Genomic DNA, 25,748 nt, shown 5'->3' with positions numbered 1-25,748 from the left:
AAGTCTCTCCCTACTCTTTACCAGTAAGGGTATTGAATAGTGAGATTAAGTTAAATGGTTTGATTTGATTCAGAATATCTATAACAACAACAACAACAACAATCATAACCTTATCTTAACTAAATGTGGTTCGATATATAGAATCAATATGAAAATCAAAAAATAAAAAAAACATAAAAAGAGAGGTTAAAATGAAGGAAAATGAGGACAAGAGAAGGAGGTAAAAGAGCTGAGAAAGATGCACCATGGAAGCAGCCCCAAGGGATCGACAATATGGATCATTGGATCCTTTGTAGAAATCAAAATCGAACCGTTTGATGAACGGTTTTGCCTAATTTTAGGGTCGTTTTTTTTAAGTTTTACAAGAATGGCTCAAGTCTATAAATACCATTGTTAAAATTACGTTACACTCCGACCTTTCTCTGATGCTCAGTAGGATTAAGCATGGCGCTTACTTCTTTGCAAATCTCCTTCGACATCCTTTCCTTCTCTTCCGTACATTTTCTTCATACTCTAAATCTGAAATCAGAAAACCAAATGCTCTCTACAGAAACCCAAAAATCAGGGAGAGAAGATGTGTTGAATCTCGTGTTCATCGTCAGTTTCCTCTGGCTACTCGTGAACTCAGGTATGATTCCGATGACCCATCACGGAAAATCTCACTGGTTTCAGATAATTTATCTCCCGATGTCGTAGGAATCTGTTCATTACTTTCCCAGTATAGTGGGCCAACCAGAAATCTCGATAACTTGCTGAAAGAGTTCAAGTTGAAGCTGAATTCTGACCTAGTTTTGGGAATTTTGATGAATTATAGAAAGTTAGGGAGAACTAATACTTTGGGGTTCTTCTCTTGGGCTGGATTTCAAATGGGTTTTAGTTTTGACGATTCCGTGATCGAATACATGGCTGATTTTCTAGGCAGGAGGAAGCTTTTTGATGATTTGAAGTGTCTGTTGATGACAGTGTCGGCTACTAAGGGTAGGGTTTCCTCTCGGGCTGTTTCTATTTGTATTAGGTTTTTGGGTAGGCAAGGGAGGATCAAGGAAGCCCTTTGCTTGTTTGAAGAGATGGAAACAGAGTTAAAGTGTAAACCTGATAATCTTGTGTTTAATAACATCCTCTATGTGCTTTGTAAGAAGGAAAATTCAGAGGATCTGATTGATATTGCACTTGCCGTCTTTCGTCGGATTGAGTCCCCTGATTCATACTCCTATAGTAACATTCTTGTTGGTCTTTGTAAATTTGGTAGATTGGAGAGTGCTCTTGAAGTGTTTTATGAAATGGGTAGAGTGAATTTGGTCCCTACAAGAACTGCTGCGAACGTTCTCATTGGGGAATTGTGTAAATCAAGCACAAATGAAGATTGTATCAACAAAGTTAAAGTTACTAACTCTGGTAGACCCTTCACCATTCTTGTTCCGAATGTGGGCTCAAATAGTGGTGGCATTCTCTTTGCAACACAAGTTTTCTGGGCCATTCATGATTTAGGTTTGCTGCCTAGTGCATTCATTATCAATCAGCTTATTTCAGTACTATGTCAATTTAAGAGAATAGAAGAAGCTGTTGAAATTTTGAAGGTTGTTGAGGAGCGGAAGTTGAGTTGTGTCGATGAGAGCTACACGATTCTAATTCGTGGTTTGTGTGATGCTCGTAGGGTGAATGAAGCTTGCCAGTTGTTTGGGAGGATGATTTCTCAAGGTTTGAAGCCAAAACTTGTAATTTACAATTCACTTATTTGTTTGTTATGTAAACTGGGGACTGTGGAAGAAGCAGAGCGGCTGTTTGAGATTATGAACAAGAAGAGATGTGTCCCAGATAATGTAACTTATACAGCATTAATCCATGCTCATGCTGTAGCGCGTAACTGGGAGGCAGCCTATGGATTGTTGATAGAGATGTTGGGGCTGGGGTGGTGTCCCCATTTCCACACGTATAATTATGTTGATAGCCTTTTGAAGGAGCATGGACGAGTTGATTTATCTTTGAAGTTGGAAGGAAAACTACAAACACAAGTCTTGTACAAGCATTGCAAAGCTGGTAGACTGGAGCTGGCATATGAGAAGCTAAGCTCGATGGTTGAGAAGGGCTTCTACCCACCTATCTACGTGAGGGATGCTTTTCTACATGCATTTCAGAAGTCTGGAAAAGGGAAGATGGCTCATGAGTTGCTAGATAGGATGGACAGGATATCCTGGAAGTGATCTCCCAAGTTTCAAGGAGGTAAGATATAGAGCTCCTATGATTTGCTCCAATTCGTGGAGTTCTCTACTGTGAATTCAGAATCTAATCCCGCCCTTCGTAAGCCAACTCTGCAACCTTGACTTTCTCAACCTCTCCTTCAACCAGTTCTCTGGTTCCATCCCAGCTTCCCTCGCAGACCTCCCCAAATCAACTGTCCCTCACCTCTACATCAACAGCCTCACAGGAGAAATCCTCGAATTCTGGGAAAGATTTCAACTGCCCTTAAACCTCTACCTCTTCTACAACCAGCTCTCAGATGAGATCCCATGATCATTAGGTGACGTGCATTTTGTTACAATTGATCTCTCACAAGCTTGCAGGGGACACATAGATGTTGTCCAAGGGGAACATGTCAATGGAGGCGATCCATCTGTTGAGGAACATTTACAGTTAAATCTATTGAAGGTGGAGTTGGCAAAGAACTTGCAGCACGTGGACATTTCGCACAACAGGATTTTTGGGAATATAGCAGAGGCCATGACAGGGTTGGATTTGCAGTACTTGGACATGAGTTATAATCTTTTGTGTGGCAGACACCTTAAGGCAGGATGGCACAGAACTTCAATCCCTACTCCTTCCATAAGTGCCTGTGTGGCTCGCCGCCCGGTGCCTGTAACTAGCAAGAGATCCTTAACTGCGCAAAGAAGTTTGAACTTTTTGAAGCCTTTGTGGTCATTATGTAGGTACCAAGGGAGGGAGGCAACCAGAATAGAGAACTTCATATCATTCACTCTTTCTCCGGTGTTGCACTCGAATGTTCAACATTATCACATCATCCATAGGTTGGATCAGGTGAATTATACTAGAAACACTTCTTATGTGAGCCCTGTTAAGAAACTTTTTAGCAGTAACCATTTAACAGTCCTCTTTCAGAAGTAAAGTTGATGTAGAGGGAAAGATTCCACTTGAGGTGCATTACAAAGACACAACAAATTGCCTAATTGGGTAGTGTGTATCAAACAAAACAGAAAATTTTAGAAGGTACTGTTTGCTGATTGTGTTTCACTAGGTTTCCATTATTTTCCATGCACAAGAGATGGAAAAAGAAAATTGTATCTGGTACTGCAAATTGAAAGATTTCATCTGACACTTTTACTTAAAACTGCATGATGAGATTCGAATATTAGTTATTGATTGAAAATATTTCCTTAATCTCAAAAGTAATAAAATTCTATCATGATCATTTAAAACACATTGAAAACGTGTCAGAAGGCCTTCAAATAAACAAGTGATATTTTGTTTTTTCTCCATTATCCCCTTTCTGGGAGGGGTTCTTGTAGCTGTAGACATTTGAATCTTCCAGGTTGAGATTGCTCATGCCATGTGTATCAATAAGTTTCCCTTCTGCATGAATGTTGAATTTTCTCGATGTTATGTTTATTTGATAAAATTAACTGATGGGGACATCAGCCCAAGCTTTAGGGTTTACCAGCGGAGGAGGCACAGAGAACCATCCAACTTGGACTCTATTTGGTTGGATGGTTAAGGATTAGATTGGGGTCCACCTTTGGAGTGCCACGTAGGAACTCAAGCAGCTGTATATGGGCCCCACTAGCAGTCAACGCAAGGAAGAGGACTCCTTACCTATTTTATGTTTTTTTTTTCTGTTAAGAAATAAATCTGTTTTAGGACTCCTTACGTATTTTGCAAATTCTGTTTTCTTTTTTTTATTTCTCTTATTTGTTTCCTAAAGTATAGAACTCTTTATTTAGCATATTCTATTTGGATCTTTTCCTTTTCTTAGAAGTTTATTTTATAAGTACATTGTAAGGCTGATGGCCAAAGGTTCTAATTAATGAATGAAGATTATTGAAGGCAAAACAGCCCCCAAACCCCCCTACGAATTCTCTCTCGCTGCCCTCTCCTTCTTCTCGTCTCTCACTCTCGGTCTCTCTCTATTTCTCGCCTCCTCTCTCTCTCTCTCTCTCTCTCTCTCTCTCTCTCTCTCCTTCTCCCTTTCTTGACCTTCATCCCTGTCTTTTCTGTTTTCTGTCTTCGTTGTTGCTGTTGCCCTATTGCAGAAATTGTTCACCATCATTAGAGATTATCTCCACTGAGAAAACCCCCAATTGGGTTGCTGCTGGAACTTCACCAACAATCAGGACTTCTGTTCTTTATCAAGTAAGTTGGACTGCAGCTCTTTATTTTGGAGGACCTCGAGTTCTTGACTTCATACAACAGGAAAGTAAGTAAAGAACCCCCTGTTCTACATTCATTGGCCGCCCATTACCTCCATTAGTCCCCACTAAAATCTGAACATATACATTTTCTTTTTAAGCCGATACTTATTGCTTTCCAAAAGAAACTTCTGCTGTTTTACCTTTCATTAGTTGGTTGATTTTAGGCATTGTTTGGTTTACTTAGTTTGCTTAATGTCTTGATTGACTCATGCTAAACTTGTCACATAGTTGTTGCCATGTTCCCTACCCCATATTCCCACCTGAAGCTTGAGTGAGTTTATGTGCTTTTATGCTTAGACTATTATTGTTCATTGTTACATTATTCATTAATCTCACTTTACTTGCATGTCAATCTTGTTTGCTGAGTTTCCCTTACCCTGTCCAACCGAAGTCCCTTGAGTTTATCCTACCTAGTTAGTTAATCTTGTAGAAAACCTAGTCACATAGGAATCCCTTACATCAATAACACTTTCAATGATTACATGCTTTAATACTAGTTAGGAAATGAACTCTACGTTCAGAAATTTCTAATAGATGGTGTTTAAAATTTGGCCTCAATTTTGTAGGTTTGGTGGTTAAGCTACACTTATGATCTTATTAGAGTCTAGTATTGAAGGCGAATGGAGTGACGGATAAACTCCTACATTTCTCTATTAATATTATCTTTATTCATTGCTCTATCTTTTAATCTAGAGTGCATCTTGTTGTCACCAGAATGGTGAAATAAGAAGTTGTAACATTCTTTTGATTATTCATTGTCTTACTCTCGGAAGTCATTTGATGCCATGGTAAGAAAAGGTTTTTAAATTAATTTGAAAGTGACTTGTATATGCTTACTCATTGAAAGAAAAAAATGTGTTATACTAGAAGTATGGTTTTTTTTTTCCCAACAAACCTTGGTTACAACAAATTTTTCCTTCAATTTATTAGGTGGATCATCAAGGAGAATTCTGAACAAATATCTATATAATTTTGTTTTTTCATGAAAAATAAATAATAAAATCATCATAAAAAATAGGTAGTAGTAATAATAACATTTATTTTATAGTATAAAAATTAAAACACAAAATAATCATGTCATGCCTTGAAAAGATGCATGTCAGGTATTGTTGAGCAGTCATTAAAATGGCATGCATTCATCACAAGCTCACAACTAATGAATACACAATGGCACCATATGTTGTTCGCGTGATATTTGTTTATAAGAACTCAAAAGTATTCTTCATACACAATATCTTTACTTTCATCTCTCAATCTATTTGCATGTTAGAAAAAAAAAAATTATGATAATGAAAATTACTAAGCTATGGGAGAAAATCAATATATTATAAAAATAGAAATTCACTGAAACAAGACTCAGTGATTGACTTCATATTAATTGTCAATTGCCACTTCTTCATTATCTAAATTTTTTTCTTTCCCTTTGTGTTTGTAACCCTATCCACTTTCTCCTTTTTCAAAGTGATTCCTTCGCTTCATTTCTCATTTTTGTCTACCATTTCTCTTGGTAGTTCATTAGATGATGAAGGTGACAACAACAAAGTTGATGATGATAAAGCATTAGAAATACAATCGGAGATGGCTTTAGCTCCTCATGGATGTCCTTGCGTACTTTCCAACAATCAATTTCTTACCTAGATTTGAAGGATGGTTAAGATATGCTGCAGATCTGGTCTCTTCCGCAATATGCAAGTTCAGTGATGCTTCATGCTGGGGGAGGCTTTATGCCATCACTCCTTTGCCATATTCTGCCACGACCGTCCGGCCTTGTCTTAGTGGCGTCCCCATCTCTCTCGCCTTATCGTAGTCCGCCGTAGATCTACTCCTTGGACTTTCTTCTGGATCCAAACAACACTAGATCTGAGACTGCGTTGCCGCAAAGACCATTTTCACTTGTGAAGCCATTTTGTCAGATCTCATTCGTGGGGATCTCAATGGGCGGTGCACAAGTCAGATTTCACCATAGCTGACATGTGAAGGGTTTTATTGAAGGATTCACTGGAGGATTTTTTAAGAGGGTGTGGACTGATCATGCTGTCATAATCTTTGAAAAGAAAGGAGTTTTGTCATTCATAATCCCTCATCTTTTTATTATTCTGACTTTTATCATGTACCCAATCATTTTTGTAAATTATGTCTAAAGCGCTCTCTATGGATTCTTTAAAATATGATATTAGTAAACTAGCATCTATAGTCTCAATTCTTGTAGCTCAAAGAACCACGGGAAATACCCGCTTAAATCTCCTCCAAATAGCAAAACCTTTCATCCCAAATAGATATTATACCCTGTTAGGATATTGGTGCCCCTCCATGGTTGTCCACCCTCTAGCTCTACTCACTTGGAGGATCCACATCAGGCTAGTCGTTTCAACCTAGGTGTCCACCCTCCAACTCTACTCATTTGGCAATGAAACAACAAAACTCATCTCAATAAAATGAAAATGAAGTTGGGTTCTCTAATATGATCGGTGTGCACCTATTAGTCTTGGCAGTGGGGCGCCCTATTTCTTTTTTGGTAACAGTGGGAACACCCTGTTGTGACTTTCTAATTTGTGAACCTAAATGTGTTAAGGTTCTCCTTTATCCACTCACCATAACCCAATCAGTCCATATCATTACCCTCTCAAGAAACCTAGGCATTACTTTATATAAGTCAAAATAGAAGGAGCATTCGAACCTCAAGGCACCGGTTGACAACTTTCCTAGAAACATGTTTCTATGTTTTTCTGTTCTTAGAAATGGAGAAACGGGGTAAAAAGCGTTTGATAAAAATGTTTCGTTTCACCTGTTTTCAGAAATAGAAATAGAAATTTCTACTTATTTATGGTTCTAGAAACGCCCCAGACTGCGTTTCTGGAAACAACTACCATCGACAAAATCTAATGCTCAGTAAAGAGTCCCTGTACTCTGCATTCGATGGGTGTCTGCACCTCAGGGCGGCATCATTGGAGCTTCATGAGCTGATCAGATTGCACGTTAGGCAAGCAACATTCATTGGATTCTAGACATCCTGATTGACCAGATCACGGAGGATTTCTTGAAGACTTGGGCATCTCAGGGGGATCTGTTAGAAGCCCAACCTAGTGTTCCTGCGGTTCACCGGTACGAGGTGAGTAGGGTAATTACAAGACTCTTCGTTGGGATTGGGAAGGGACAACTTTGATGACGATTGCCCCAATATACAAAGAGGGTTCGATTCCCAGAGCACCTCTAGCAGATTAAGACTTCAGCTTTATCGTCATTGGATTTGAGTACGGAGTCTGATTTGCAGAGCGAGTTCAGTTCTTGCTGCAAGAGATTCTGAGGTTTTTGGACAGAGAGCACTTGAGGTTTCTGGACAGAGTCTGATTCACAGAGCACCTGACTCAACCACCCTTCCTACTAGAGGGGTCTCCGTCGATAGTCCTCGTATGAACTCTTAAGGTAAAATCGTCTTCCAGAGGTTGGAGAGAAGCTCAGGCAGTTTGAGTAGCTTCAATGGTGGTCCAAATTAAGCACAGAGGAATGGAAAGAGATATTTTTCCATTATATTGTCTAAACAAATATAAAAAAATTCTACAAGAAACGTTTTAAAAAATAAGGTTTATCAAACACCTAAAAATTCATTTTTGTTTGAATTTATGTTCTTGGTGTTTCTAGACACAAAAACGACAGAAACATTGTCAAATAGTAATACATGTACCATTGCTACAGCCTAGACAGTTTTGTTTTAGAAATTTAAGTCAAAATGACGACTGCCATTTGAACCTTAAGTGCACCATTGTTACAGCCTTGGGGCAATTGTATTTTAGGATCAGTCTTTTTGTCTTGACACAAAAGATTTAACACTTGGTAGTGAACGATTCGATGACTGAAAATGAAAATTGAACCTTGGTTAGTTGAAATTTGAATTCAAATTCACGTCCCTATTCATTTAGGGGTATTTGTATTCGATCAAAGGGTATCTAGATTAAAATCCAAATTATCTGAAAAATAATTATTCGGTCCGATTAAATAATTAATTTATGATTTTGAAGTTTCGTAAAGTTTAAATAGATTTTAGAGAATGCAGAAAAGAATTAAAAGAACTCAGAAATATAAAATTAAGAGCAAATTATATTCATTAGGGGGAGAAAGTTCTAAATTACACAAGTCATAGAATAAATGGATAATTAAAAATCCAAATTTGATCTGCATCCATATTCGTTAGGAATTTCCGGTTCCAATTAAAAAATATTTGGATCCAAATACGTCCAATCCGAATTCGATGCATATCGTATGCATTTACATCCCTACTTGAGAGCTAAGGTCCGATTTTCACCCTCGTTCATCACCACGTGTCAACAAACATAACCGTCTCCGCCAGATTTTTTTTTCTGCCGAATGTAGCGGCCCGGTTTTACAACTATGGGTCAACCAAATCAAGCCGGCAGCCCAACGGGTCGAACTTGACCGAAACCCTTCCCTTAGCTATGTAAAGAGCGAAAGCTCTCTGCTTCTCCGTTTCGTGGCCGCTCTATTTTTGCTGGGACTGAAAGAGAAAGATGGGGAAGAAGGCGAAGACCTCTCGGAAGGGGAAGAAGGCTTGGAGAGCTAACATACCAACCGATGACATCGATGAGTTCTTCGAGAAATCCACCAAAGACGTTCTCAGTGGAGGATCCTTATCTGCTGTTCCGAGCGAATCTCTCTTCTACGTCGACAAAACTAGAGGTAGCTCCTTTTCTTATTTACAGTTGTGTTGTTCTCTTCCAATTTCTTTTTCCTTTGAGCTCCAGAAGCGACTGGTTTCCTGCAATCCTTTGAGCGCTATTTGTTGTTTCTAGGGTGTGTTTGATTTTTCTCTATCTGTGTCAGTTCTAGGTTTAGTAACTCAAACGAACCAAACCGTTTTGCTTTGAGAGAAGTACAAAACTTTCTGTGCAACATGAATACTGAGTTAACTCGCCGTATATAGGTGTTGGGTTGGGGGAGGTGGGGACTCGAGAGAGACTATATCCATAACAAAACACAGATTATATTTGTATTGAGTTTCGTCTCTCTATCTGAACCGAAGGTGAGCAAGTGGATGCCTTAAAGGAGAGTCCTGGACTACGTTTTTGCGACTGTTCAAATTGTGCTAGCTACCTTAGTCTTGTCCATTGGTGTTCTGTTTATTACTTCTAAGTGCTTTGCATTGGTTTAAGCTGAGAACCTTGAACGGATGCTAACATAAGGTGGAGATTTTTAGAACTCAGAACTACTTTTTATATTTATTTGTTAATAGTTTGATAAACCAGAATTTTTTTTTTCCTGCGGATAACCCTCAATATGGATCTTTTATTGTGGACAATGAGCCACCTCCTTGACGGTTATCACCTCTACCGTGTCTTCCATAATGCCCCTTGTTACCTTGTGCGCCCCCTTGTAAGTGGCCAGGGTAAGAAAGGAAATCAAATTTCTTATTATACAGTATTCTGAACGACAATGTATACTACATTAATGAAAAGAAAAGAGACTTAATGCACTTCAAAGGCTAAAGAAAGCATTTAGAAAGAATGGCAGTAGAGGCCGGTAGGTGTTGGCAGACTAATGCCAACCAATATATTAGCCTAAATTATTTTTCCTCTTCTTTTCTTAACTCCCCAAATATTCATTGGTTTTTATTTTTTTTTTCCTATTAATTTTGTTTACAAGTCGATGAATTTTAAGAGAAATAAAAGTTCCTTAATACTGCCCCAGGCCCCCCGTGAGGCTATAGAAGGAAAATAATCCAGTCTTTACATATCTGAGCAACAAGAGAACCAGTGCACACAGTTGAGACCTAGAGGACGTCTTGTTGTTAGCTTTCAAAGATACCTGATAAAAAAGGTTCCTTACAGTTCTCAAATGCTGTACTTTTCCTTTTAAGCCTGTGAATTTGATTATATTGGACATTTTGATACAGATATTTGAGGTCTTAATTTTTTTTTCCAGTGGATAGGTTTAGATTTATCTTTGTGTTCTGTTTTTACTTTATCAATGGACTTCTCTTAGGTACTTATTTATTTCTACTCCATTCTCTTCATCCCCCCCCCCCCCCCCCCCCTTTTTTTGGGTGGGTGGGGGGGGGGGGGGGTTGGGATGCATCTGAACACATTACCTTTATCCAATTTGAGGACTGATTGGAACTTCTCTGATTTGTCAGATTTGTCGGCTAAGAGGAAGATTGAAAAACATCGGGAGAAGGTCCTCCATTGTGACAGCTTGCTGCAAAGGAACCCCTTTGTTCAGCCTGTTCCATCTTCAACACTAAAGAAGTCCAAGAAGAAAAGTGAAGAACTTAAAGCAAAAGGAGCTAAAACACAAGATGATTCCAAGGTGATAACATTATTAGCTATTAATTTTAACTTCTAGGAAGTGCTGCTTTCTGTTTAAGTTATTATTTCTTTTTGCATCCCTCAGAACAAACAGGACTCAGCATCTGACATGGTTGACTTATGGAGTGAAAAAGGTTTTTCTATTACCATTACCGCTGGTGTGTTTTCTCCGGTTTTAGATATTGATATGACTTTGTTCACATGGGTTACTTTTGATCTGTTGCAGCTGGAGATGATGCCGAGGCCAAAAGGGTAAGGTTACTAGTCTTTCTTTTTTCAGGACTTCCCCTCCCCCCAAGGAGATCAATATGAATGCACACACACACACACACACACAACACGGCATATGCTTACAAAGACAGAAGATGGTCTCCCAATGCAAACAACAATAAGAAGAAGCATATATTGACATGTTGGATCCTGTTGTGGCTGACATTGGATCCAAAAGCTTTCCATACTCTAGTTGTTGCTTGCATGCTTATATATACACATAAAATAGGCGCTTTGTTGACCCCAGCTAATGAGTTGATAATTGAGGTATTGTCAGAAGTCAAAGCCTTCTCTTATTCCAGCTGTTGAAGTTGAGCCACCTGGATGCTCCTACAATCCCTCAGTTGAAGATCATCAGGTAACCTTTTAACCTGTTGCAGGCAATTTGTACATAAACATGCCTTATTTCAGGCACATATGTCTTATTGTATTTGTTGACTGTGATACAAGGATTCATTGGCTCAAGCAGTTGCAGCAGAAATGCAAAAACTATACAGGAATGAGCTGGGACCTGAGCCGGTTCCATTAACTGTTCACGGTGAACCTGTGGATGAAGAAAATGTGAGTTGTTTTTTCCTATTCATTTTGTATTTACCTGGAACCTTTTGATGGTCTTGAATGCATTGAAATGACAGAGTATGACAGTATGAAAAATAGTTGTTGGTTGCCCTGAAGGCCCACATGGAAGGTCGAATTTGAACCAAAGTTTGGAGATAGGTAGGGCCCTTGGTCCATTTTTATATGTCAAGATTCAGCATGAAGGAGTTGGCTGCTGCAACATAAAGTGTAGAAGTTTCATTACAAGAATGGAGCTTTTGAAAAATGTTTGGAAACAAATGGGTGGATGAAAATACGAGGGAAAATGGTAATACACAAGGGGTATATAGTTGAACTTGATTTGTATGGTGACACTTGGCTGATCCCGACCTTGCCTCATCTATTTAGTGGGTGGAATTGCTGAATTGCCACGGCACTCTCCCACGTGTCACAATTAGGTGGGACCACATGGAAGGCCTTTCTGTGGCAACTCAACTCGTCTCTACTCAATCTTATCTCGACTAATTGGGTTGGCTACATGGATCATTTCTCTCCTATCAACTCTATTCGAAGTCATACTTGGTTATAGTCTTAAGCTATGCATATCTTTCCTCCGCTCTTCTCTTAGAGTCATTTTAGGCCTACCCTTAGCTCTTTTGGCTCTGTCAATCTGATTCAAATTGGTTCTCCATACTGGAGCAGTAAAAAGCCTTTGTTGCATATATCCATGCCCCACCTCAAACAAATTTCTCTCAACTTACTATGTATTGGGGCTACTCCTAAATTACCTCTAATTTGTTCATTCCTTATTTCATCTTTTATAATCTTGCCACTCATCCATCTCAACATTTTCATTTCATCTATATTAAGTCTATATATTGTTTCTTTTCTCACCAACGTTCAGCTCTAAGCATCGTTGCTGATCGTATTACTGTCTTATAATTTTTTCCTTTTGAGTTTAAAGGAATACGTTGATCACACAACACTCCGGATGCAACCCTCCATTTCATTCATCCTAATCTAATTTTTTGTGCAAGATTATCCTTTATTTCTCCTTTATTTATGATTGAACGTGTACCTGAAATTTTCACTTTGCTGTATTCTCCATATCATCAATTTTCAGTAATCACCACTTCATTTTCTGCCCTATTGTCACTAAAGTACACACCATATACTCGTTTTTTGTTTTATTTATCTTAAAACCTTTTGATTCAAAGGTTGATCTCCATGATTCCAACTTTGCATTTATCCCGGCTTTTGTTTCATCCGCCAAAACTATATCATCAGAAAAAGGGATACCAAGACCATTCTGTGAGCCACACAAAAAACCTTTTGTGACATTTTAATATTATATATTTGAATTGTATCTAAAAATATTGAAATAGTTGAATATTTAAAATATTGCGAAGCAGCCACACCGTAATGATGGGCCTTATAACAGAAATAACTGTCTGCTACTATTGTTACTCTTTTTTAACTGTAGTAGGCTGATGTCCTGTATTATCAAGATTTATGGTTTGGACAAGGTGGCACCTATAGCCAACCTACTGCCAAGACACCTTGGTTGTACAGCAGAGTTCTGCTGCACGCATTGAAATCTGCTTCTGTAAGGTTAATTCAATTCTGGGTATTAATGTTTGTATTTAAAGCAACTACTAAAGGATTTATTTCTGCTACCCTCAGTAGATTATTTATTTTGAATAGCTATTTTAATTTCAGTTAGCTTTATTGTGAGAAGTTTTTTGCTCAGATGTATTTTCTTGATGCGGACGATGGAAATGATGATATGGAGGAGGAGAATTTAGGTGACAATGGGGATGCTGAACCTGAGCAAAGGTTGGCTACATGCTCATCTTCTCTCTCTCTTTTTTTGGTTTTTGTTTTTGTTTTTGTTTTTTTTTTTTTTTTTTTTTTTTTTTTTTTTTTTTTTTTTTTTTTTTTTTTTTGGTTTTTGTTTTTTTGGTGATTTTTGGATTTATTTCTTCCTGTCATATCACAGTATAGGATTTTTTAAAGGTGACTAATTGATGGTGCTAATACAGATACCTAAGAGTTATATACTCTAAAAATTATCTTCACCAATAAACTGAACCCTAGGAAGTCTACAGAATGTATTGCACCCAAAATTGATGTGGATTCCAGGAAATTTTTGGATATAATTTGACATAAATGCCAGGGGATGCTAATTGGTGTAATACTTGATTCCTTTCACTTCTGATTATGGCTAATATTAGAGGTGATCATAAGGATTTTGTCTTGCTTGGACCATCATGCTGCAGGCCTTCAAAAACAAGGAGGGTGACCCATGTGGAGCTGAACCGTAGAGCTAGACGGAAGGAACAGCTGAAGGCAGAAGCTGAAGCAAAGAAGATGAAGAAGCTTTCGAAGGAGATTGACAGGTAACCGTGCTTGTATGCTTGTGCATACGTTGGTTTGGATGATTAACTAATATCTATTCTTGCTCCTTTTTTTTTTTTTTTTTTTTTTTTTTCTGTTGACAGCTTACCAGATATAATTAAAGAAATAGCTAAAGAGGATGAAGATAAGCATAACAGACATGCCAGGCGTGCTATAGCTAAACAAGAAAGGCTTAAATCAGCTCCACCTCGCTTGGGGAAGAAAAAGTAACTATTCTTGAACTCATCATATTAAAGTTTCCAGTCTTTGAGTAGGTTTTACACTGATAATTTTGCTTGGATGACACAAGGCCCAAAAATTGGGGCTTTTTTAGAGGCTCACAGGATCTCTTTGTTGTTGTTGCCCCCCCCCCCCCCTCCAAATGTTTTGTTGAAACATAAGATAGGAAAATATAGAAATATTAAAGGAGCAGCATTCTAATCAACTCATGCCATAAAGAATGTTACAGATGATGTGGAAAATCTTGACCTCCCATCTGACTAGGGACCTTCTGGCTCAGATGTGCTGTCCATTGTCAATGCGAACCCTATACCATACTCCCCATGAAAGCAGACATTGAAATTCAATGTCTTTTAAAGATAAGTGGAAATGTATGTTTCAAAAATCATAATACAAATATGTCCACCATGGCAAGTATTTTTTGTTACCATTTGCAGATTGTGTTCTGATTCACTTCTGTAGACTTGTACTGAACGACGAGCAATCTTACTAGTTGCATGTTCAACAATTATTTTTCGATTTTTGGATAAGAACAATTGATGCAGTTAAATCACCTAAATGGGCTTATTTTATTAGAAATAAGTTTTGGGTTGGGTTATGTATGTGCTGGGCCTTTGATCAAGGTTAAAGAAGTTGGTTTCGACCATTTAATTCTGTAGTTGACCAAAATCTGTCGACTTTATGCCATGGTTGGCTGGTGGATTCATTTGACCATTTCAGTGGTCAAGCATCCATTGTTTGAGCTGAAACTTGGCAGAGACCCTAATTAAACATCCCTAAACACAGTGGAACCTTTAGATTGTTGAAAAAACACACTCAAATGGTACTTTGGTTCCATACCCGAGGTTGGCAATGTACACCATACCTTGCCTGTATATTTCTCAAAGATAGTGTAAGTTACGCATGATTTATTACTATATGTACCAAATATAAAGAAACCAATAATTAAAGTATGCAATTGCAAGTGACAAATGGAGAAAAACCACTTAATATTATCAACTTTCAGAATATTAAATAAAAAGTGCAAGTGTACAATCATTGACATTGACGTCACAAGTCACAAGTTCACAATTCACATGAAAGCCCAAAGTTGCAAATGACCAAAAGTCTTGCCTTTCTTCCTAGTCTCCTATTCTTATGTCAAGACCGATTGAGTACCAACAGTGCTGAAAGATCAGGAAGATTGCTAATGCCGACAAAACCGTTCCTCCAACATGATTACAAAAGATGGCCATGGCATGGTTATGCCTGAAGAAATGCTCAAAGTCCAACATAGTAGCCTGGTAGGTTGCATCATCAGCATACTTTAGGTACCCCAACCTCGGATTTAGATCACTAGGTCGGGAAGATGATGCAGACATGCCTCCACTGTGAACATTGCTTGGTGTACCAGATTGATAGGGATGTTACTGGGGGCTTGGGAAGGAGAAGACGCTATTTATGAAAGATGCCACACTCTATGATTAATCATCATAGGTAGTGTGAAATGAAGACAATGAAGAGCCATGTTGAGAAAACCCACCATACCCAACATTGGATGTGTTTGTACCAACATATATAAAATTGAGCTCCAACCACTGGTATTAAACCTATTTTATCTATTGCGAGAAAATCACTTTTTTAACTAGAATTTTTAATATCCAACTTTGTGGAGTCATGGATCGGCTAGTACTATCTAACATATAGTAAATTGAAGCCTAACCACTGCATATTTTTACCTCCTTTTTTTTTGCAAACAAATAGTTTAGAGAGAAAAGGTATTACCTGAAAGTTTGAATCTTCAACTAATCTCCTTCAAATCCACCAAATCTTTGTTTTTTTTTTGTTATGCACTTTAAGAGGGTCGGCTGAGCGAGCCAACCCTATAGGTTCCACAAATTATGTTGGCCATATGTCTTGTAGATGACTTGCATAAGATTAGAACAGTTTGTTCCACAAAGAATTGGGAGATGAATGGCCAAAATCCACACACACACACCAAAAAAAAAAAAAAAAAAGAAAAGAAGAAGAAGAAGAAGAAGAAGAAGAAGAAGAAGAAGAAGAAGAAGAAGAAGAAAAAAAGAAAGAAAGAAAAGAAGAAGAAATTTTGAGCCCTCATAGTAGGTCCTGCTAAATGGGGACAAGAGTTGATCACATTGTTTCTTTCGATTGACTTTAAGTTATTTGAACCCACAGTTGAACCGCTTTTTCCTGCACGGAATGACCGAGATGGTCCAAGATTTCAATTTTCAACCGAAGCCTAGATGTTTTGGATGAAATTATGTGACTCGACTGAGTGGTGGTCCATGTCATGCCAACCAAATTCAAAACCGACTTAATCACTTTGATGGGTCTATAATATGGGTTGAAGCTAGTCCTACAGGATTAGCTAAGTGACTTTATTTCAGTTGTTTTATTCAAGTTAAAGATCTTTACCTTGTGTAGAGGTTTCCTTTTGTGTTCTTTTTGTTTTAAGTTTCCTATTGGCTATGTAAGTTTTATTAGATAAGTTTCTTACTGGAGTCATTCTTTTAAATAAACTGGTTATAGGCTTTGATGAATGAGAATTGGCTTTGCCTCTTTTGCTGCTGTGAGATTCAGTGAGGAGTGAGAAACTCTAGGATTAGAGAGATTCTGGTATAGGCCTGTTGGTGGGAAATCAAAGGTTGTATCCCCGTCTCTGTGTTATGTTTCTTCTCTCAGTACGTACCCCTTCTCTATGTTATGTTTCTTCTCTCAAGTCTCAAGTAAGTACTGTCATCCTGTTATTTGTGTTATTCCTGGAATTTGATTTAATTTGAGATTGAGAGGGATTATCTGCTCTATTTATATTCTGTTATTAGTAATATCAAAATCACAAACCTGGCGGCAGCTCTGTTTTAGGGCCTTATTTTTGTCAAATTGAGATCTTCTGTAATCAGGAATCTGCCCTTGAGATTCTCCCCATACTTTGAGGCATTAAGGGCCTTCCAGCAGTTACCTTCAACCAGGCTTTGAGGTTGATCAGAGCCACCTCTGATTTGCTGTGACAGAAAATCTCCTAAATTCTGGTTTTTCAAGTTCAGATTCTATTGTTTTGATTGTTGACCTCAATCCGACCATTAAATTATTGCTATATTTTGGGGTTTATTATCCTAACAGTCTATTACCTTTGACCAGAATCTGGGCTCCATCAGAAAAGTTGACTTTGGCCTGACTGTTTAACCTAATTTTTGGTTTAGAGTTTTCTTGAGATCCTGTAAAAGGGGTGTGAAATCTGAACCCACTTCAGCCTGCCTAGTACCACCAACAATCCAATTGGAATAATATTGGACATAAAAGGATTCCAAGCAGGGGGGCTCCAGAACCTCCCTTTTTACCATAGGGCAGGCCAGGGGGGGGGTTTCAACGTGTCTCGTTCTTGTCCAAATACATGTATTTCTTGTTTATGTAGTCTATATGGTCTCCCCATCTTGATGTGATAATACCTTCTAGCATAACAGGACTGAGTGGTGTAAGTTCTTTATTGTAGATTTGAACCTGCCCCTGTTCAAGTCTTATTATCAGAAGAAATCTCTGGATCCCTTCGTAAGCTGAAGGTTTGCAAATTTTAACCTCTTATTTCATCTGGTTTGCTCGGTCCTTTTTTTGGAAAAAACATGAAAATACTGATTTGGTTGTTTTAATCAAGGGTTGTTGCACACTAGCAAGGGATCGATTCAAGAGCCTGCAGAAACGAGGGTTAGTTGTCCCCACAGCTAAGCGGAAAAGGTCTGTTGGTTATCTTTTTCGTGTTGATCTTTAATATTTATTCTTTCTCAGAGAAATTCATTACGCTTTCCATTGTCAAAGCTACACTAATTTCTTTGCATGCATATGTTTTCCTCAAATTACCTTCTTAGATGTTTGAACCACAAATTACATGGATGTCCCTATCAAAAGTATTCCTTTCATTAGCTTTGATGTGGTTCCTATAAATCAAATAATAACTATATTTCCTAAAAAACACCTCTGGGGTAAGTTAAAACTAGCGATTAAGAAATACTTAATACTCGGATGATTAGAGTCTATGTACGGATGTTTAGTTTAATTTTGTTGTTGAGTATGTAAACAGTATGTCTAATGGTTTGTGTGTAACTTTGTGCAGGAAATAGGTGCTTGTCCTTTCACTACTGGTCTAATTGCATTGCTTAGCACACAATGGGCAAGGTTGTGTTAGTTTCTCAGGGATTTTGTTTTGCATTTCTTGTCCTAGGCCTCTTTCTGTGTTATTTTGACTTGCTTTTTTTTCTTCAGTTTTGTCTAGAAATCTTCAAATTCCTTAATGGTAATACCTAATGTTATTGAGACATGTGGACCCCGTGTTTATGGTTTGGACCCGATTTTTCTTCACCCATGGTGGAGAGAGAATCTCTTTTTTTTTTCCGGTAACCATCAATATCTGGGCATCTGGCCTTTTAAAATTAGCATGAGGAAGGGTATTTCTGAAATTGTACAATTTGTTTTTAAAGGTTTTTCCGCTAATTATTCATTAATTTTTCAATAACGAATGCAAATCATTCCACCAAAGTCCAAAAGGTGGCAGTGGGCATTTGGATAACCTAATGGTGGTTGGGAAGAGAATGAAGATAGGTTGCAGGGAGCTTCAATGGCAGGACGAAGGGCAGTACCACCGGTATCAGAAATGCATTTCCTTCGCCTAGCGTGATGAAATATATGAAATGGCTTCCAGTGGTGGTGCCAAATTGAAGGATATTATGGCATGAAGATAGAGAAATTATACAAAGATAACCTTTTGATCCCCAAAAAGTAAAAAAAGAGTGGTTTTCATGTATCAAAATCATTCGTGGTGAACGGTCAGGTGCAGTGAGCATTCAACGGCTGGGTACATGGTTAGACCTTCTTGGCCATTGGATGTTCATTGCACCTCATCACTCGCTGCAAACAATTTGGACTTGGTTTCCATATCATATTACGAAAAAAAAAAGAAAATGTCTTTGAATGGGCACTTACCCTCTATTAGTAAAATCATGGCCCATTAAAACAAAACCATTCCTCAGTCCTCACAATGGACATGTTGAAGGGTATGACCAATTGATGCCTACCTTCCCATCATATAAGGTTCTAGATCAGGTTGAGTGGAGACGATACCCAACCAAAGTGTTCGACCTACTCCTCAATGACAGAAGTTGGAATCTCCCACTTCCATCAGCCACCCACCTAAAATTAACCTCTCGGTCACCTAACTCTCTTCATCCGCAAAACTAGAACAAGCAATCTCACCTCAAAACAAGAAGCATATAGAGCTATTCTTGAGGTGAAGGAGATTCCCAATGATCCTTTCCCCGGGCAGCACATTTGGAAACTCCCAACAAGACCCAAGTTCAAGCACACTGTTGGCTTTGTCAAACGTATATGGGTAGAATCATGTATATGAGAAGTGACGACTGAATTCATCTCAAGCCCATCAGGGAAATCACTAATAGGCATTATTTGCTAATAAGGCGGAACTCAGAATCAACACCGTTTCTTTGAATGAATTTCCCTCCTTTCATCGGAATTTTATTTATTTTGATCTTTTACCCCTTGAAATGGCCAAGAAAATCTCACGAAAAAAATAAATTATTTTGGCAAAATTTCAATATTTTGTTGATTCCGGATAAACTTTAGGCACTTGGTTCAATGGCAAGTATAAGTTTTTTTTTTTTTTTTTTTTAAATGAAAAGGAAAATATCATTAAGTTAGGATATTAAAGGTATTTACAATTAGACTTTTCACCAGTTTTCTAGATCTTTTACGCATCACTATAGATGCTAAGCATCCTAAACCATCACCTCTTGTGGGAATGTGAAACAAAAGTCAACCAAATTGATTAAGTGGGACAGTTGAAAAAATAACGGGAAATTATTCCAAGGCCAATGAGTAGGTTTCATATCCAACAAAAGTTTTTAAAGTCCTATTGAGTCACTTCAAATTTTCAAAATGCCCCAATTATTGTCCTTCGCCATCTTCAGTCCTTAAAACATTATGAAAGATTGCTTTAATGCTTTCTCCTATCATCAAAAAATTAGGTGAGATTAATATCAGTTTCCTTTAAAGTGAATATCAATAGTTCACCCAGAAATTTTTTCTGTAGTGTTAGAAACCGATGCACATATCAGTACAAGGAACTCTAAATTAGGAAAAAAAAGGGAGACACTTGATATTCTTAGAGCATTCGTCGAGGCTCAATATCGCAGAACACTGATCATTAGTATAAAGGGAAGGAAATAAAATAGAAACTCAATAACACTAATTAACCAATGTCGATAATGAGCATAAGGAGGGTGAAATTAAATTTTCTTTTTTTTTTTGAACAAAATACAACACAAAGGAGGAGAGAGACCAGGCTGCATTTGGTTATGTTTTATAAAACGTTTTTGGAGTTTTTTTGTTTTATGGAACAAAATAACAGAATAAAGTGTTTGGTGCATCATGGTGTGTTCATGTGTTTCTTTTTTATTTTTTTTCTAAATAAAAAAGAAAAAAGAAAAAAAAAGACTAAAAACGAGAATAGATGGAACGACAAAAGGCCGTTCGATCGTTTCAATTTCGTTCTAAAAAAAAATAATAATAATAACATTTTGACACAAAAGAAGTTTCCATTTGTGATGCGAAACGCCGTTACCAAACGCAGCCAACATTATAGAATGTGGCACACACTTGCAGAGTAGGAAATCTGACTGGTTTTTCTCACATATCATTTCGATTTTCAACAGATGGAACTTCAGACGATCAGAGAGATCCCCATCTCTATGCTATGCTTGATTTCTGTAATTTTGCCTTCGGATTTGAGGTGAGCTGCACCAGGGTTTTATTTGATTTATCTCCTGATTAGCTTGGAAACCCAGGGCTTGCATTTCCCTTTACAGTGTTCCCTTTTTTTTTTTTTTATTGGATTTCATCTTCGTCTGGCATTCCATCTCTTATTGAAGAAGAAAAATTGATGTAGCATGAGCTTTCTATTTCGTTGTCGGTCTAACTATTCTCGCAAAATTCTAAGAAGATTCTCTTATTCATACTCGAGCGATAAAAGTCTTGACTCAGATGGGTTTAATCGATCCTGGGTTTCTGAACTCGTGAGCAAACAACATTGGCGTGACTTGAGAATCTTAGTTAGAGAAACAAATCCCAACAGATTCCTGCAACTCTTGTTTGAATCAGAAGCAGAACCAGAGATTATTATTGGGTACTTTCGGTGGTCAGAGAAAGAATTTAGACTCTCTTACAGTCTTGATTGTTGTTGTAGACTACTGCACTTGCTTGCAAATGGGAAGAAATATGGGGAAATTAGGTCATTACTTAATTATTTTGTCAAGAGTGAGAGGCATTCCAACTCTTCTTTCTTCCATATGATTGCGGTATTGAGTAATGGCTCCCGTGCCAATTCCATGATCATTGTTGATATGTTGATATTGGCTTATGTGAAGAATTCAAGGTTGAATTCTGCCTTGGAAGCTTTTCAGCGTGCAGGGGATTATGATTTTAGGTTATCTATTCTTTCGTGTAATCCTTTGTTGAATGCTCTTCTCAAGGAAGGTAAGATTGCAGCTGTGGAGCCTATGTTCAAGGATATGATTAGGAGAAAGATTACCCCTAACTCTATAACTTTTAATACCGTGATCAATGGTCTTTGTAAGGCTGGAAAGTTGCAGAAGGCAAGGGACCTGGTTGAGGACATGAAATCCTGGGGTTGTTCACCATCTGTGATCACATATAACACACTTATTGATGGATATTGCAAGATGGGCCGGGTGGGCAAAATGTACAAAGCAGATGCCCTTTTGAAGGAGATGGTATCAAGTAAAATCTGTCCCAATGAGACGACTTTCAACATTCTCATTCATGGGTATTGCAAGGATGAGAATACGCCTGCTGCAATGAAATTATTTGAGGAGATGAAGAGGCAGAATTTGAAACCAAATGTGATCACCTATAACTCTATCATCAATGGTCTTTGCAACGAAGGCAAGCTTGATGAAGCTCTCAACTTGCAAAATGAAATGATGGGTTTGAATTTGAAGCCGAGCATTGTTACATATAACGTACTTATCAATGGTTTTTCTAAAAAAAGAATGTTCAAGGAAGCTATGGTGTTATTTAGTACTATAGCAGATCAAGGTCTGTTTCCAAATGTTATCACCTTCAACACTCTCATTGATGCATATTGCAAGTCTGGGGAAATGGAAGAAGCAATTAGATTGCATGATTTGATGTTAGAGAGGGAGGTTCAGCCCAACGTTTCAACTTATAATTGCTTGATTGCTGGCTTTTGTGGGGAACAAAAAATGGAGGGGGCTAGTAAGCTTCTGGATGAAATGGCAGACAAGGGTGTGCCAGCTGATCTTGTGACCTACAATATATTGATTGGTGCACTGTGTAGGGAAGGGGAGTCAAGAAAGGCAGTTAGGCTGCTGCATGAGATGTTTGAAATAGGTGTAAGACCAAGTCATGTGACCTACAATACTTTGATGGATGGGTTCTGTAGGGAGAGAAACCTGAGGGCAGCTTTGAACTTGAGGATACAAATGGAGAAGGTAGGTATGAGGGCAAATGTTGTAACATACAATGTATTGATTAGGGGCCTCTGTCAAAGGGATAAATTAGAAGATGCAAATAGGCTTCTTAATGAGATGTTGGAGAAGGGATTAATCCCAAATCGTGTTACTTATGAGATAGTTAGAGAAGAAATGATGGATAAAGGTTTTGTTCCGGACATAGAGGGACATCTGTGCAGTGATGTATCTTAACAGTAAACCAGAGGATGAAGAAGAATTGGTTATCACCTATGTACAAAGCTAATTGCATATACATATTGTAACTCGCCTTGTGGTGGCTAACAAGTAACAAAAGAAGCAACAAAGTCTGCATTATTTACTCACCGCTTCTTACATCAAAATTTATAGTTTAATGCATGAATGCGGAGCCTTTGTTATCAACTAATAATCATTGAAACAGCTCCAATGGTTTGACAGATTCGCTATTCCAAAATTAGAAGACCTTTTTTTTTCCCAGTGAAGGCTTTTGAAATGGTTGTAAGTGAGGTTTCTGGTGTGCCAGCATCTATTTTGCAAAGGTCGCTCTTCTACCTCTCAGGGGTATTCTCTGTTTGTCCTTCTCTTCCATCTGTTTCGATTCCTATGTATTTGATCATGTTTGTGTTGTCGAGACATTTGATATACTATGCGAATCGAATACCCGTTGGTAATCAAAGTTGCTGATTTTTCTGCATTTGTTATGTGGCTGGCCGTGCTGCAAATTGTACGCTTGTTGTTTTGATTGTTTCTTGTAACATTCACCTGGTTTTGATGGAGCCTGACAAGTGATTAGTCAAATGGAAATCCTTCCCCACAATGCCCTCTACACTTGTTTTAGTGTGGGTAGGTGCGTGAATAATGCTAATGAGGGGACATGAGCCGAAGACCATTACAAACTTTTCTGGAATTTCCTGGACTTCTTCTTTTGTGGCAAAATGGGCTATCTGATGCGATAAAGATTATATGGGTTGTAGTTTGATTTATTTTCTTCATAGGGGGTTGAAAAGAGTGTTCTTTTACTGATTTACGATGTGTATTTTTTCTGCCATATACCCTTGGAGTTGGACTAATGTAGTTTTTTGAATGTTCTGTTTACTCCTTCCGTTCCTCATTCTTTGTCTTCCCTCTCCTCCCCCACCACATATTTTGATGTATTAATGGTGGTCTTGAGGTTGGATTTTTGTTTCTTATATTTAAATGAAGGTGTTTTCAAATTACTCAAATTGTCCTTTTGTAAATTAGAGTGGTGAAAATGGTGGGGAAATCTAACAAAGCAAGAAACCAGAAAGGAAAGAATTGAATTTTTTTCCTGTATACAATTGAATTGGATTTTATTTTTGAAGGAAAGAATTGAATTGGAAATTAGAAACTCCGTAGAAAACTTTCCTTCTTTTCTGTATTAAAGTAATTAGATACTATTTCTTAGCAGAGAAAAAAAACTCAGCCTTATCCCAACTAAAAGCGGTCGGCTACATGGATCCGATCAAAGACAGCAGAAGAGAAGTAAAAGAAAAGAACACACTGCATCAAAACAGAAAAATCTCACATAAATGGAGTCGCACACATGGATTCTTGCCGTCTAAGAAGGTCTATTAGAGGTCATACTTGGGACCAGACCTAAACTATGCATGTCTTGTCATGGATATAAACTGATAAAACTTGGTGCAAGACCAAAAGTATATATCTTGTCATGGACCCACAGGCTTCTCATATTCTGGCCATACCTTTTCAAATCATGTCCAACCATGCTATTTTTTTTTTTTCAAATAAATGAAGATGTCCTATCATATGAATTCTGTTCTTTGGGGATAGTTTTAAATGAGTTCCTAGTGATACCAATGAGAAATATTTTAAGTTTACCATCGAGTCTTATTCCTTACATTCTAAATGGAAGCTTCCACTACTTCACATTTTCAAATCGCAGATTCTCAGTATTCTCTTTCAAAAGTTTATTTTCTGCAACTATACACATAAATGAATGACAATAGTGGGCTTTACAGCAGTAAGAAATTGTTAGTTACTATATCATTTTGAATTGTTTTTAGTTGATCTGTATCAATTTCAATAGTGATCTTATATCATTTTCTTCATCATTTTACAGTCAATGTTTTATGTTTCAAAAGATAAGAGTGACAAATCTCCATCAAGGATACAGGTTTGTGGAGTTCCGTAGTGAAGAAGATGCTGACTATATGAGTACTGCATGTTGTTGCATCTTAATTATCTTTGCTTTTGAATTAGGTCATAGAAAGCATTTCTATCAAGAAAAGTAAGAGCCTTTACAAACTATTCAAGGTAATAGCACTATAAATTGGATTTTCAGGTCAAGCTAGTGTAAAATATGTATAAAAAGGTTTAGCACGTTTCTGGTTCAACTTTTTGCATCTGAAATTGTGAAATAGCTGAGGAGCTGTTTCTATTTCTATACTAAATTGAAATTGATTTCAATCTTGCTCTTTAATGGGCAGATGGCTAATTTGATGGGCAAAGCGGTTATTCCATGTTAAAAATAAATAAAACAGCACCCTTCTTTTTCTCCTGAAGGTCTCACCACCACCGTGCTCCCACCGCTACTGCCTCCACTGCCGCCACCACCACTGCTACCAACTACCTGCACCACCATGCCACCACCACCACCCCTTCCAAGCCCCACTCCTATCCCTGCCTCCGCCCCTGCAACCACCACCCTCCCCCAATTCCCAAAGAAATATAGAGAATCTATTCTCAGAAACTGAACTACCAAATAGATTTCTTGTTCTTGAAATATTTCAGATTGATGCAACCAAAACAATTTCAATTTCTTGACAAAAAAAATCTGTTTGTTGAATATTTCATGAAATCAATCTGAAATTTACATAGAAATCATACCAAATTCTGGTCTTAGTTTGAAAATTTCCATTTTGTTGCTTTAATGTTTTAGCATTTTACATCCAATCAGATGGAGCAGCAACTCATTATATGTTACTATGATATCATTTTCCATGCTCTGAAAATTCGAAGAAGAAATCGTCTAAACCATATGGTGAATTCCT

General features: G+C 37.8%; 4 protein-coding genes across 6 annotated transcripts in view; all 4 read left to right on the top strand.

Annotated features, from left to right (window-relative positions):
- Positions 1-388: 388 nt before the first annotated feature.
- Positions 389-6,621, top strand: LOC122061874 (pentatricopeptide repeat-containing protein At3g53700, chloroplastic-like). Of its 3 annotated transcripts, none has more exons than XM_042625396.1 (2): positions 389-3,033; positions 5,933-6,621. In XM_042625396.1, exon 1 carries the CDS (start codon positions 426-428, stop codon positions 2,199-2,201), a length of 1,776 nt encoding a protein of 591 aa, XP_042481330.1. In that variant the 5' UTR covers positions 389-425; the 3' UTR covers positions 2,202-3,033; positions 5,933-6,621. The 3 variants fall into 3 exon arrangements, with proteins under 3 accessions (XP_042481330.1, XP_042481329.1, XP_042481331.1); XM_042625395.1 differs by having other exon boundaries at positions 389-3,222; XM_042625397.1 differs by lacking the exon at positions 5,933-6,621 and adding an exon at positions 4,988-5,926.
- A 2,263-nt stretch (positions 6,622-8,884) lies between these two features.
- LOC122060493 (ribosome biogenesis protein NOP53) lies at positions 8,885-18,491 on the top strand. Its single transcript, XM_042623587.1, has 12 exons — positions 8,885-9,113; positions 10,567-10,739; positions 10,824-10,872; positions 10,965-10,990; positions 11,286-11,366; positions 11,459-11,569; positions 13,296-13,381; positions 13,825-13,944; positions 14,047-14,169; positions 17,673-17,739; positions 17,832-17,911; positions 18,288-18,491. Exons 1-12 carry the CDS (start codon positions 8,945-8,947, stop codon positions 18,292-18,294), a joined length of 1,092 nt encoding a protein of 363 aa, XP_042479521.1. The 5' UTR covers positions 8,885-8,944; the 3' UTR covers positions 18,295-18,491.
- Positions 18,492-20,767: 2,276 nt separating this feature from the next.
- The window catches only part of LOC122060529 (oligouridylate-binding protein 1A-like), an 8,951-nt gene continuing 3,970 nt past the window's right edge, over positions 20,768-25,748 (top strand). The window contains exons 1-3 of the mRNA XM_042623646.1: positions 20,768-20,975; positions 23,155-23,277; positions 24,818-24,871. Of these exons, the coding sequence (XP_042479580.1) occupies positions 20,940-20,975; positions 23,155-23,277; positions 24,818-24,871 (213 nt within the window). The 5' untranslated portion in view covers positions 20,768-20,939. The remainder of the gene's footprint in view (positions 20,976-23,154; positions 23,278-24,817; positions 24,872-25,748) is intronic.
- Positions 20,975-23,811, top strand: LOC122060528 (pentatricopeptide repeat-containing protein At1g09820). Its single transcript, XM_042623645.1, has one exon. The coding sequence runs from the start codon at positions 21,133-21,135 to the stop codon at positions 22,927-22,929; it is 1,797 nt and encodes a 598-aa protein (XP_042479579.1). The 5' UTR covers positions 20,975-21,132; the 3' UTR covers positions 22,930-23,811.

Source organism: Macadamia integrifolia, chromosome 14 (genome assembly GCF_013358625.1).
Source record: "Macadamia integrifolia cultivar HAES 741 chromosome 14, SCU_Mint_v3, whole genome shotgun sequence".
In the NCBI taxonomy this organism is placed as follows: domain Eukaryota; kingdom Viridiplantae; phylum Streptophyta; class Magnoliopsida; order Proteales; family Proteaceae; genus Macadamia; species Macadamia integrifolia.
This window is presented reverse-complemented; position numbering and strand designations above follow the sequence as displayed.

Coding starts and splice junctions, on each gene's coding strand:
- LOC122061874 (XM_042625396.1), top strand. CDS start 426: ATGCTCAGTAGGATTAAGCATGGCGCTTACTTCTTTGCAAATCTCCTT.
- LOC122060493 (XM_042623587.1), top strand. CDS start 8,945: ATGGGGAAGAAGGCGAAGACCTCTCGGAAGGGGAAGAAGGCTTGGAGA. Junction 9,114..10,566: donor CTACGTCGACAAAACTAGAG/GTAGCTCCTTTT, acceptor CTGATTTGTCAG/ATTTGTCGGCTAAGAGGAAG. Junction 10,740..10,823: donor AAACACAAGATGATTCCAAG/GTGATAACATTA, acceptor TGCATCCCTCAG/AACAAACAGGACTCAGCATC.
- LOC122060528 (XM_042623645.1), top strand. CDS start 21,133: ATGAGCTTTCTATTTCGTTGTCGGTCTAACTATTCTCGCAAAATTCTA.